This window comes from Bos taurus, chromosome 19 (assembly GCF_002263795.3).
Source record: "Bos taurus isolate L1 Dominette 01449 registration number 42190680 breed Hereford chromosome 19, ARS-UCD2.0, whole genome shotgun sequence".
In the NCBI taxonomy this organism is placed as follows: Eukaryota; Metazoa; Chordata; class Mammalia; order Artiodactyla; family Bovidae; genus Bos; species Bos taurus.
In genome coordinates this window covers 40,200,818-40,214,976 of record NC_037346.1, presented here as the reverse complement: position 1 = coordinate 40,214,976, position 14,159 = coordinate 40,200,818, and the positions used below count along the sequence as shown (strand labels likewise).

General features: G+C 36.1%; 1 protein-coding gene across 4 annotated transcripts in view; it reads left to right on the top strand.

Moving 5' to 3' along the window:
* Positions 1–866: 866 nt before the first annotated feature.
* Positions 867–14,159, top strand: part of IKZF3 (IKAROS family zinc finger 3) — a 90,325-nt gene continuing 77,032 nt past the window's right edge. The window contains exon 1 of one of the 4 annotated variants that reach the window (XM_059878203.1): positions 867–1,406. In XM_059878203.1, coding sequence (XP_059734186.1) covers positions 1,400–1,406 — 7 coding nt within the window. In that variant the 5' untranslated portion in view covers positions 867–1,399. The remainder of the gene's footprint in view (positions 1,407–14,159) is intronic. The other 3 variants (XM_024980363.2, XM_024980364.2, NM_001081613.2) reach the window with 3 other exon arrangements.

The following is a 14,159-nucleotide window of genomic DNA, read 5'->3' as shown; positions in this document are numbered from 1 at the left end:
GTTTAGAGTATTTCTCTGAAATTGTTATTATCCTGTAGAACTCCATCCCATACAAGTTATAGAGATGCTGTCATGGTGCCATAATCGTAAAACAAAGCCATTACAAGTTATTAACTCATTTAAAAATTATATACTATATCTATATATATGTCTCCTATACCAAGGCGTATTTAAAATAAACTAAAATTCAAAAAATTACAATATGTATTCTTTAACTGGATAAGAATGGGTTTACTCTGGTATGGCCTTCTGATGCATGAACGCCCAACCTTAAGTCTCAAATATACTTGTATATACCAACCACATACGTTTCTAACAAAGGCAAAATGGTCTTTTTGAGAATCATTTACATGTTTAACATACTGGGTAACTTTAAGAGGACTCACCTGAACAATGTCCCTTCAACCTTAGTGTGAAGAAAAATTCTGTTTTTTAAAAATTATGTGTTCACCTCCCCTTCCCTCTCCCTATAGTCAAATGTGTGCTTGATCTCTATAATGTGGGAAGGATGTTGGGAAAAGATGTTCACTCTGTGTACAACTAACATCTTTGAGTCAATTTTACTGTCTTTAGTGTATCTTCCCCTTACCACCCTAATCTCTTAGCACTGATACATTATATATGTATTTTTGTAAGCTGTCTCAGATCCTATTTGGAAGAAGGTAAGGTAGTAGAAAATAAACACACATAAATACAATGTGTAGTGTTTTGTGAGTGGTGGGAAATAAACCAAGCAGTTTCCAAAAGGGAAAATAAAGTGAGAATATTGCTTCCAAAATTGAAAAAGTTGAGTTGATGAAAGTGCCAACACTCTTTGGAACTGTCTTAGCACTTCCTGAAAACTTGAACCAAGAACTTTTATTATGTGAGATGAAAAGTTGAGGAAGAAAAACATATTACATTTAATAGAGTGCTCATTGATGGCATTCATGGCTATCATCCCTGAATCTAGACCAAAAGTTCCAGATTTTGCTCAAGACAAACCTCTTTGAACTTAGATTTGCAAGAAAGCAATCCAGATCCTCCCTCCCTCCATGTGATATTACTCTCTTATCCATTATCCTTCTAAAATAGACATTTGGAGACAATTTACTGCCTTGCCATTTCCTTCCTATTGGGGTTCTCGGCTTTGACATTCAAAAGGCGGCTGGAGGCGCGGTAGATACCTCGGCGGGGAACGTCCTTTAAAGCCGCCGCCAGCCAGCGCCGCTGTAACCCCGCGCACAGTCCGATCGCCGGCTCCTGCCCCTTTCAATCTGCGCCGACTCAGCGGCCGGATCCCGGGGACTCCCCGCGCTGGGAATCTCCCGCCAGCTGCGCGCTGAGTCCCGGCGACGGCAGGAGCACGTGGAGCGGCTGGGTAGCCAGAGCGGCAGCTCCAGCCCAGCCCGGCGGCGAGATGGAAGGTGAGCCTCCAGCCTGCTTCTTTTCTAAGGGGTCTTTGAAATGCTCAACCGGTGCACGCAGCAGAGAGAGTTCCTTCTGAATCTCGGTTTTGCTTCTATTTATTTCTTTTGTCAAAAGTAAATTTGAAAAAAGTAAATTTCAGAGGGCAAAGCGTGTCGGTTTTCATACATCTCTCATTTGCTACCTGCCCCCCCACCCCCAACCTAACTTTGGACAGTGATAATTTCTCCGCAGTTTTACCTCTTAGGGTTTGTCAGGGGTCAACTCTGATTCTGCAGAGGAGGAGTACTTATGGGGTGTCCCTGAAATGGCAGCAAACCTAAGGTGGAATAACTAATCCTTTTGCATGATTTTTTCGTCCATGGCTTCAATGTCCATTGGAATTGGGCTAACCTGAGTGACTTCTTTAGGATGAAAAGTGACTTTTTTTTACCCTCTAAGGGTAAATGCTGTCATATGGGAAGGTAAATTTTTAAGTAATGGCATTTGTGCTTCCCTTGGTACTCAATCTTCTAATGATAACTTATTTACTCAAAGCAAAAAATCAAGCTCACATGAAAAGTTTCATTTGAATTAGTTTTTAAAGTCATTAACTTATCCTCACTTCCCCTCAAATTTTCAGTATTATTGGGATATATATACTTCCTTGGGATAACTAAAGTTTCACAGTATTATTTTAAACTTTTCAACAGTCTTCTCAACAAGTGTTTCTAAAACCTTGAAAATGGCAGGTGTATCTCAAGTTGGAGAAAATCAGAAAATAGAAAATCAGAATTTGTGAGAAATGTATTCATTCTATTAGTAAATGAGATACTGACACCTAATTAAAATGTTAACTTGATAAATAATTATCAATAGCCTGGATATTTTCTTCATAATGATTGAAGGCTCTCTTATTACCAGTATACCTTGATCTTTGGCCGCTTTAGGTCTAGGGTCTATGAAGTTATTAAAACTTGATTGAATATGTCAGGACACAAAATAAATTTTGTTTCATGTATAATTGAGCACAGTACTGTGATTGTAAATCTTTAATTTACACATGGGTATGTTTATAATTTTAAACTGACTTGGCACTTACACGTGTTTTTTTCCCTCTAAGTAGAGCGCCAAATGATGCACAGTACATATTTAGTATTCTGTAAAAAAAAATTTAATGATCATTATTGAAAAATATTTTAAGGGTTTTCTCTTATGAAAAACTTTTTGCTTTAAATCAAGGTTTAAAAGTAAATCTAAAAATTTACACTGTGAATATTTTTAAAATGGTTTATGATGTGTAATTTTTATCATGTAAAGATTTCATTGGCCAACAACAGAAAAAAATTAGGTTGTTGTACACTAGAAAAAATAATTTAAAAAACACTCAGGCTTTAATTATTTCATATGAATTCCTGAGTTTATTTTTGTGAAGTGATAGATCAATACTCCAACACTGTTTTTTCCTAGTCTTAATCATTATCATTTCATTCTCAAGAATAACATATGAATGAGTGTAAGACAGTGGAAACTGGGATGTTTCTCTATAAATGTTAATACTCCTGAATTCATTTATTTAATGTGAAATAAAGAAATTATTAACTAAATAGCATAATTCAGGATATTAAAGCCCTAACCGTGACTTTTTGATAAGCTGAATAAAAAGGGAATGAAAACTTGTGTAGAATTTTATTTGGAATGTACAGGCTATAAATGGAAAGAGAATACAGAATTGAATCACTAGGTGAGTTTAGATGAGTAGATTATATTCATAATCCGTGGAGATGGATGTTATATGGTATGCTTGATGCAAATATTTCACACTTAAATAAAAAACTAAGATTAACAGAAAGGTTAGTGATGTGAATTTGGCTATTCTAACATCACATCCTTGAGGATCAGAGTATTTGGTGTAATAAAATATCTGGTTTATTATAGCCACTCAAGATTGGCTAATCTGGCCCATGTGTTTGATATTTAAATAAAGTACTTTTATACTATTTTGATATTTTGGTCCCAGTTTAGAATTTGACCTATAGTGTATACCTGTCATGTCTTGGCACTGTAAGCATACTTGATGAAGTACTTTTATTCTCTGCCTAATTTGGGGGCCAGATTAATATGCTATGGTTTATTGTGAAATGTGAAACTATATAGTCGATATTTCTTCAAAATATAAAATCTTTTAAAAAAGTTATTCATTTTTCATTCATCACCAGACATTTATTGAGAATTTCTGTGTGTGAAGATGTCAGATGAAATAAGCTTTTGAAATAGAAAGTTTGTCATATAAAGGTGAAGAGTTAATGCATGTAATAAATTGAGAACTAGAATTGTTTTCTTTTCTCCCAATTTGTGATCCTGAATATTTTCTACACAGAGATTCTTTATGTTACTGAATTTTGTTATTTGTGCTGTAATAATATCCCTTCTGTCTGATGGTTGAGAAATGGGTAGTTCACAAATTTTACAGGTATTGGCATATTTCTTATTTAATATAAAACCTTTGGGATTTCCCTGGTGGTCTGATGGTTAAGAATCCCACTTCCAATGCAGGTGATGCAGGTTCGATCCCAGGTCTGGGAATGAAGATCCCACATGCCATGAGAAAAGCTCATGTGCCACAACTGAGACCCAGTACAGCTAAATAAATAAATATTTTAAAAAACCTTTTTTATTTCAACATTATTGGGAAGAAATCTTTCTAAGAGTATTTGTTACACAGACCCCTTATAAGTGAGGTCCACAAGAGAAAACTTTATCTTAGGGACCCAGATTCAGTATTCAGACTATCAGGTAATATATTGTTCTGTAGTATATTCTCATGGGGTTTTTGAACTGTGCAAAGCTGAATGCCCCTACGCTAAATATTCCTAGGTTATTGTGTAGTTTTTGTCTCCTTCTTGATGTCAGCTTCCCACCACATGGCTTTTGTGGTAGCCATTTTTTTTCATTTCTAGCTTCCTTTCTCTGTTCTGGATGGATGGTATTTACATAGATACAGCCTCCAGATGGTGGTTTACTAGCCCTCCGTTATGAACATGTGAAGGTTGAACTGATAAAATTCAAAGGAACAAAAGCCACAGAAAGGTCACGGGGTCCTGGTAGAACATAATTTTAGAAAATTTCTGGTTGTGTTTCCTGCAATCTAATATGCTGTTTCATACTTCCATGTCTTTGCTAAAATTTTCATCCCATTCTTTACCTTGTTATGCCTACTCATCTTTTCATGCATTATCACCATGAAGGACCTCCTTCTCATGACTTTTCCTGGTGCTTTCTGGTGGTCATTCTATTCAGTCCCTCACCTCCATCCACCTGGGCTAAGGGCCTTTCCTTACTATGCATACTTCTCCCAATTATATTGAAATTATTTACCGATTTAAGTGTTTATTCCCCCACTGGTCTTTAAGCTTCTGAAGGCAGAAACTATGTCTTATTTTTGTATACTCAGTGCAAAGAGCAGTTCCTGGTTTATAAAAGATCCTCAGAGTTTGTTGCATTAAAGTTTCAAAATGGTGCCCAAAAAGGACTTCCCTGGTGATGGTCCAGTGGTTAAGACTTTGCCTTTCAGTACAGGGGTGCAGGTTCGATCCCTGGTCAGGGAGCTAACATCCCATATGCCTCACAGTCAAAAAACCAAAACATGAATCAGAAGCATTATTGTAACAAATCTAATAAAGAATTTAAGAAAATGGTCCACATAAAAAAACTTTGAAAAAATGGTGCTAAAAGTCATTTTCAATATCTTTATTATGATGCCTTTTATTATTCTTTGTGAATAAGGGATTGGTGCTAGCAATTCCTTGTTAGAACTCAGAAAAATTTTTAAATATTTAAAATGGTATAACAGAAAGGAAAACTTAGAAAACAAAAATGTTATTGATTTTTTGACTAGCATATTACTTAATGCTAAACCTTACCTTTTTAACTTTACATGAGCAGATTTCAGGATGACATATTAGTCCATTAAAACATGGATCAAATATGAGGGGAAATTTACTTTCTCAGTCAGTAAGATGCATGAATGGTATTATAAAATTATCATACATTTTCCTGGTGATACCTTTTTAATACGTTGTTAAAAGTTTGTCATCAGTGTATGTATTTACACTTATGACTAAAAGATTATCGGTAGGTCTTTTATCAGATAACCAGTATGAATTGGCTCCTAACTCAAGCTGTGGTTCTAGACCATGTGTGAAAAAGGAGTGATTAACACAGAAGCTGCCTGTAGTAAATACCCAATAAATGCTTTTTGAATGTGTTAAACATACATTAGTTATTGCAGAAAAAGATTCTAAACATCACAAGAACATGGAGTAGGCTGCTATTAAGCCTTTTGAAAGTACAACTCTCCCATTAACTGGCACATTCATAATAATTAGAAATCATAAGGATGACTCTAAGGCCTTTGAATTACTTTTTTAAAAAAGACGAAATGAAACAATGATTATATTTCTATTATAGGGGTATTATTTGAAAAGTGGTATACATATATATATATATATATATAAAACTATTAATTATTATTGCTGTAAAATCTGTCAAAATAATCCCTAATGATCCTGAATGAGGTAATTTTTTCAGCCTTAATTGAAATCTACTTTTGCATCCAGAATTAAAGTTCTTAGAGTACAAAGTGATGTAGAGTAAATCAATATAATTTGGAGTCAATACCATATTATATTGGACATGTAGCCCATCTAGAAGACAGAAAAAACTAAATGTTTAATAATAGATATGAAACAGAATAAAAGCATTTATTAAGCAGTGCTTTTTATGCATCAAAAATTCAAAAGCGGCTTACCTCCTGACTTATTATATCAATGGAATTGGCAACATATCACAAATTGTATTTATTAGCAACTGTTCTTAGAGATAACATTTTTGGCACATCAGGTTATTTGTGGGTTTATAAAGAAAACTTTTTAAAATAAGAGAAATGGAAAACATTTCAATAGCATCACTGATTAAGCAGTGCAAAACTGTATTTTTTACTCTTAACTCTTAATTATTTAAAGATTATTTAACTAGATTTCTTGCATATTTTGGTCACTAGTACACCTGTTGCCCCGTCTAAACTGTCAGATTCCAAAGTGTAGGGATCTTTTTATCACCAGTGATAATGAGTACCCAGCCTAGTCCCTAGCACATAGTAGGACTGCAGTCATTTATTGAATAAATCAACTAATAAATTGCCTGTGTTTGGTCATTTGACTATTTGTTCAACTTTTATGGTAAAGATAGTAAAGAAAATAGTGACATGAAAGCTAGTTAATTTTGCTGGTTAATTTGTCAGAGGTGCTATTAAAAGTTTGATAGAAGAGCTTTGAATGTTGGCTGAATTCAACAGGATGAATACTGTTATTTTTTTCTGATCCAATACTGGCTTAACTTTGGGCAAAATAACATAGGGAAATCTAATCCTTGGCTTTGCTACATTTTTTTGCACTGTTTCAGAAAGCCACAATAAACTATTTCTTCACAACAAATGTTTTGCTTTTTAAAGTTGAGAATACCATATTTTACTTCATTTGATTTCTCTATCACACCACAATCAATTTTTTGCAAAGTATTATCTGTTTTAGAGACTGTTAACATAGCAGAATACTTAGAACATCAGAGCAATTTTATATGAGCAAATATGCACAGGAAAAAAATTCCAGTGTACAACCACGATCTTATGTCACATTTATAAATTTTTAATATTTTCAAAGAGCTGGTTAAAAAGTTTTATTTTGAGGTCCAAATATAAATTTTATAGGGATAATCTTCAATGCATTAATATTTGGTAAATGATACACATGAAAGTCAAATCGAGCCTCTGATATACATTTGTGCTACTGTCTACACTATGCACAAGTGTATAACATGATCTTCAATTGCAGAGATAAAGGCAGATGATGGCAAAAATGATTAGTTGTTAAATATTACAAAAACCGTTTTTTCAGAGTGGAGCTATTATATTTTACATCAGCTATGATATAACTCCACATTCATAAAAAGTTGATTATTGAGCATGCTCATTTTTTATCCACAGAATATTTTTTCCTATGCATATGTGCTCATGTAAAGTTATTTAGGTAAGGATATCACTATAGGGACCACTGCTGGATCTACTTAGCTATTGACCCTTTGCCTCTACCACAGATCAGCAACTGGCAGTCTTTTAGGAAGCTGTTTCCTATTCTAGGTTGGAATCTCTTGCTTTTCTGAAACTTAGTAATATTTTATGTCCTCTAATGACTGCTAGAACCTAACTGTATTTTATGCATAAAGTATTCTTGCATGGTTTTAATGCAATCTAAATTGTTTAAGAATAAAACTGCTGTCTACTGGATTGGCCAAAAAGTTTGTTTGGGTTCCTTTTGACCAACCCAATAAATCAAAGGAAGATGATTTTTTCTTTAGTTTGGAGCCAAGACTTTTGCCATTATTGATGCAAGTTATATCTTGCGTATTTTGTCTCTTGCATTCATGATGATTCTATAAACACATCTGACTACCTTCTTACTATAATTTACTAGTATATTTACATATTAAAACATTTTTTTAATTTATTTCACATTTATGTTACAGTTAGGTTTTTATTTTTAGAAAACTTCAATGTGTGGATAGGTTATATTTAATTTATGATGGTGTGTGTGTATGTTAGTCATTCAGTTGCGTCCGACTCTTTGTTACCCCATGGACTGTAGCCTGCCAGGCTGCTGTGTCCATGGAATTCTCTAGGCAAGAATACTGGAGTGGGTTGTCGTTCCCTTCTCCAGGGGATCTTCTCAACCCAGGGGTCAACCTGGGGTAAAGAGGTATTATAAAATACTTTTTCTAAAAGAGGGGGGCACTTAGTCTTGATAAGGTTGAGAACTCCTCTAAGTTTATAATACTGCAAGAGACCAGCAAATCTGAATAAGATGGTGTGTACAAAAATCACCTTGCATTCTACTAGAAGTAAAGTTAGGATCCAGCACATGTTCAGTTTAATTCATAATTCATTTACAAAGATCCTTTAGACACCTGTTAATCTAAGTATGGTGTGTGGACCAGTACCACTAGCAACATCTGGGACATGTTACAGATGCAGAATCTCAGGCCAGACATGCTGAATCAAAATCTGCATTTTAATGAGATTTCTAGGGCATTCTTGTGCACACTAAAATGTGATAAACATGGCCCACAGTTTGAAAAGTATTAGTGAAACATCACTTTCATAGCATATACTGGGTTAGTGGTAGATCATCTTTATATCTTTCAGTTCAGTTCAGTTCAGTCGCTCAGTCGTGTCCGACTCTGCAACCCCATGAACCGCAGCACCCCAGGCCTCCCTGTCCATCGCCAACTCCCGGAGTTTACCCGAACTCATGTCCATTGAGTCGGTGATACCATCTCATCCTGAGCGACTGAACCATCTCATCCTCTGTCATCCACTTTTCCTCCTGCCCTCAATCTTTCCCAACATCAGGGCCTTTTCAAATGAGTCAGCTCTTCATATCAGGTGGCCAAAGTATTGGAGTTTCAGCTTCAACATCAGTCCTTCGAATGAATACCCAGGACTGATCTGCTTTAGGATGGACTGGTTGGATCTCCTTGCAGTCCAAGGGACTCTCAGGAATCTTCTCCAACAGCACAATTCAAAAGCATCAATTCCTTCAGCTTTCTTTATAGTCCAACTCTCATATCCATACATGACCACTGGAAAAACCATAGCCTTTACTAGACAGACCTTTGTTGACAAAGTAATGTCTCTGCTTTTTAATATGCTGTCTAGGTTGGTCATAATTTTTGTTCCAAGGAGTAAGTGTCTTAATTTCATGACTGCAGACACCATCTTCAGTGACTTTGGAGCCCCCCTAAATAAAGTCAGCCACTGTTTCCCCATCTATTTCCCATGAAGTGATGGGACCAGATGCCATGTTCTTAGTTTTCTGAATGTTGAGCTTTAAGCCAACTTTTTCACTCTCCTCTTTCACTTTCATCAAGAGACTCTTTAGTTTTTCTTCACTTTCTGCCATAAGGGTGGTGTCATCTGCGTATCTGAGGTCATTGATATTTCTCCTGGCAATCTTGATTCCAGCTTGTGCTTCCTCCAGCCCAGTGTTTCTCATGATGTACTCTGCATATAAGTTAAATAAGCAGGGTAACAATATATAGCCCTGATGTACTCCTTTTCCTATTTGGAACCAGTCTGTTGTTCCATGTCCAGTTCTAACTGTTGCTTCCTGACCTGCATATAGGTTTCTCAAGAGGCAGGTCAGGTGGTCTGGTATTCCCATTGTTTTAGAATATATTTTTATTGTTTATATGCTGGTTTTAAAAGAGAGCTGAGCAATGAAAGTTTTTATAACATTTGATTTTGACTTACCTTGTAATATAACATTTATATTAATAGCAAGGTAATTCAAAAGTCAGAAATCTTGATTCATTCATTCTTCATTCAAAAACTGTTCACTGACTGTTATGTGTCTTGTATGCAAAATATTGGCAATACAATGGTGAAGAAGACAACAGTGCTTTTGCCCGCTTGGAATTTACAGTCCTGGGTGTTCTTTGGAAGGACTGATGCTAAAGCTGAAACGCAAATACTTTGGCCACCTCACGCGTTGACTCATTGGAAAAGACTCTGATGCTGGGAGGGATTGGGGGCAGGAGGAGAAAGGGACGACAGAGGATGAGATGGCTGGATGGCATCACCGACTCGATGGACGTGAGTTTGAGTGAACTCCAGGAGTTGGTGATGGACAGGGAGGCCTGGCGTGCTGCGATTTATGGGGCCGCAAAGAGTCAGACACGACTGAGCGAATGAACTGATCTGAGGAAGGTAGGCTCCCAAACAATAAATCCCCATTGAAAAGATTTGAGTTATTTGAAGGGTTATAAAAGAACAGTGCTAAAAGGAAGAATAATGGTCAGGGCAGGGTTGGTGCACCTCTCCTCTGAATAAAAAGTCTGGCTAGAGATAGAAATTTGGTCATCCTCAGCACATAGATGATCTTTAGCGCCATGAGAATGATTGGGGCCACCTATTGTGAGAAGAGGGCTCGGGATCAAGCCCTGAGAAGCATCCTACTTAGGTGGTCATGTAGAGGGGGAGGGGCTCACATAAGAGAAACAGCATGGCGAGACAAGTAAAAAAACCAACAGAGTGTGGTGTAACGGAATTCAGGGGAGAGAGTGAACAGCTATGTTCACTGTTGCTGGAAAGTCAAGTAAAGTGAGGACAAATAGTGTGGGCTGGTTTTGGGCAACGTAAAACTTGCTAGTGACCTTAACAAAAGTGGTTTTTGTAGAGTGGGGATGGAAACCAGACCGAAATGATTAAAGCAGGAACGGGAATAGAAGTAGAATCACTGGGTACAGGTCATATTCTCCAGAAGTTTAGCTAGCAGAGAAATAAGTAGAGCTATTGCTGGAGAGAAGCATAGATGTGGATCAAGAGATTTTGTTTGTTTGTTTTTGTTTTCCAAAGATGAATGACACAAATTATCTGTAGCCTAAGCTTAGTGAAAAAAGAAAAAAAATCAAAGATCAAAATTGAAACAAATCTTGAAATCTCAATCCTCAGGAAAATTTGATTGGAGAATTAGCTATCACTGAAAATATCTCCATATTTAGGTGGTACATAACATGTAAATAAATTTCCTCACCATAAGAATTTTTACATGGTGCCCATTCACAGGATGCTTGGCATGGATATAGTCCATAAAGACTATAGAAAACTTATGAAAATCCCCCAAAATTCAAATTTTTTTTAAAAGAGAGAAGATACTGCTATAATTGCGTTTTTAAGGTTTGGGCTTTTATTTTTTTGGCTGAACTGTGTGGCTTGCAAGATCTTAGTTCTCTGACCAGGGATTGAACCCAGAACCTCAACAGTGACAGTGCCAAGCCCTAACCACTGGACCTCCAGGAACTCCTTTGGTGTTTTAGATATTAATGGCACCCCACTCCAGTATTCTTGCCTGGAAAATCCCATGGACGAAGGAGCCTGGTAGGCTGCAGTCCATGGGGCCGCTAAGAATCGGGCACGACTGAGCGACTTCACTTTCACTTTTCACTTTCATGCATTGGAGAAGGAAATGGCAACCCACTCCAGTATTCTTGCCTGGAAAATCCCTTGGACGGAGGCGCCTGGTGGGCTGCCATCTATGGGGTCGCGCAGAGTCAGACACGACTGAAGCGACTTAGCAGCAGCAGCAGCAGCAGTGTTCAATAGATTTATTTTTAATTAAGGAATAGTTTATACAATGAGGTATATGTTTCTTACATATACAGGTTGATTAATTTTTATCTATATGCATTCCTTCAGAGTCAAGATAGGAAACATTTTATACCAGAAACGTAGCATTTAAATCAATTATACTTCAGTAAAATAAAATTTAGAAAAAGATACAGGACATTTGCATCACTCCAGAAGATTCCCTTTGTGCCCATTTACAAAACCTCCCTTTACACCAGGTAAAAAGGTGGCACTAGTGGTAAAGAACCCTCCTGCCAATGCAGGAGACATAAGTGAGATGGGTTTAATCTCTGGGTCAGAAAGATCCCCGGAAGGAGGGCATGGCAACCCAGTTCAGTATTCTTGCCTGGAGAATCCCCATGGATAGAGGAGCCTCATGGGCTACAGTCCGTAGGATTGCAAAAAATCAGACATGACTGAAGTGATGGAGCATGCACACCAAGTAAAGCACTATTCAGACTTCTGTAACCATAGGTCAGTTTTCTTGTTCTTGAATTCTGCATAAATCATACAGTAGGTACTTTTTAGGCATCTGGTTTCTTTTACTCAACATACCTTTGAGATTCATCCACATTGTTATATTTATTAATAGTTCATTCTTTTTTATTACTGAGTAGTATGAATATACAACTTGTTTATTCATTGTACTGTTGATGGACATTTGATTTGTTTCCATTGTTTATCTATATGATGAATATTCTTGTACATGTCTTTTGATGGACATATACATTAATTTCTCTTGGATATATATCCAGGATTAGTGTCTCTAGGTCATAGTGTGGGTGTGTTCTTAGGTCTGATGCATACTGCCAAACAGTTTCTGAAGTGGTTGGACTTTCACCCTCTCACTGGTGATCCCCAGTTGTTCCACATCTTGTCAACACTTACTGTTGTCAGTCTTTTAAATTTTAGCTATTCTGATGGGTGTGTAGTGGTATTTCATTGTGGTTTTAATTTGTATTTTCCTGATGAATAATGATGTTGAGTACCTTTTTGTATGTTTATTGGCTATTTACATATTCTTCTTCTTGAAGTGCCATAAGTCTTCTGTACATTTTTAAAAAATTGGATTGTTTATATGTTTCTTATTGATTTTATAGGCATTTAAAATTTAGAAGCATGAACTTCATCAGATGTGTATTGCAAATATTTTCTCTGGATCTGTAACTTGCTTATTTATTTTCTTAATCTATTTGATAAACAGAATTCTTAATTTTAATGAAGACAAAGTTATCTTTTTTTTTTTCCTTTTGGGATTAAGTCTTTGCCTATCCAAGGCCATGAAAATACTCTCCTATAATTTCTTCTAGAAATTTGGTTGTTTTAGCTTCACATTTAAGTCTGTCACCCATCTTCAATTGATATTTTGTGTTTAACTTCAGTTATTTTATAACCAACTAGGCATTTTACAGGTACAAAATGAAAATCTTACTTGTAATATGTTGGATTCAGTCATTTTAGCACAGACAATTTTTAAAAGTATCAGTGGCATGAAATGCTCATTCTTCCTTTTCTCTCTGCATGTTTGTTGGCACGTGATACCCATGGTAAAATATAAGTATATTTTTCTACAACTTTATAGTAACTGACCTTTCAGGGAAAAAAACACTAGATATTGAATTTGCTGTTTAAGATCTGTGCCCTGCAGTCTATAATTTCTTCACATTTAATCCAGGGAAAATGGAATATTTTGTTTAAAAAAAAAGAGGGTAACGTGGGCTGTATTGATCTTATGTTCTTAGAGAAGTATTCTTGATGTCTCTTAACCTTTACTTTGGTCCAAAGAGGAAGGAAAGGAAGGATTTCATGGTTGGAGAGACTATTCTCATTTTAAGGCATGCCCCCTCCTTTTTAATATCTTCCTTTCCTCTCACTTGAGGTATTTGAAATTAATTGGGTCTAAAATGTCTTCTAGTTCTGACCTTCTTCCAAGATTTATAATCTATGTAGGAAAACACCTTAAAACATTATTTAAATTCTTTGAGACAAAGGTTGAAACTCAAGAGAGGAATCCTGCTTCTCTTCATAATGTGCCACTGACATTGTACCTTTGAACAATTACATGACTTTATATTTTTTGTCATTCTTTTGTCTTAAATTTTTTTGTAAAATGAGAAGAATAATAAATGCCATTGTACCTGTTTATTTTCCAGAGATGCTATGAGATAATATGAAGTCTCATTTGCACTCATGGGCTAAGTGCTTGATGCCACATTTTTGGAGGACCATAGGCAAACAAAACCAGGTTCAGAAGAAAGCTCTCACCATGGTTAGGGAACTGAGTGGTAGCATTTGTGTAATAATTTATTCTGGATGTTCCCAGAAGGCTGAACTAGGACCTGAAATGGACAGTTCAGGAAATTTTGAGTTCCACTGTATTTAAGGAGGAACTTTTTAAACCATTAGAATTTTTCTGAAAAGGAAAAGTATAACTTCTGTATTCTTGGAAGTGTCTAAGCAGAGACTTCATAATCCAAATAGTTGGATATTGGAGAAAATTCAAATATCAAGTGGCAGGGAAAGAAGAGATAAG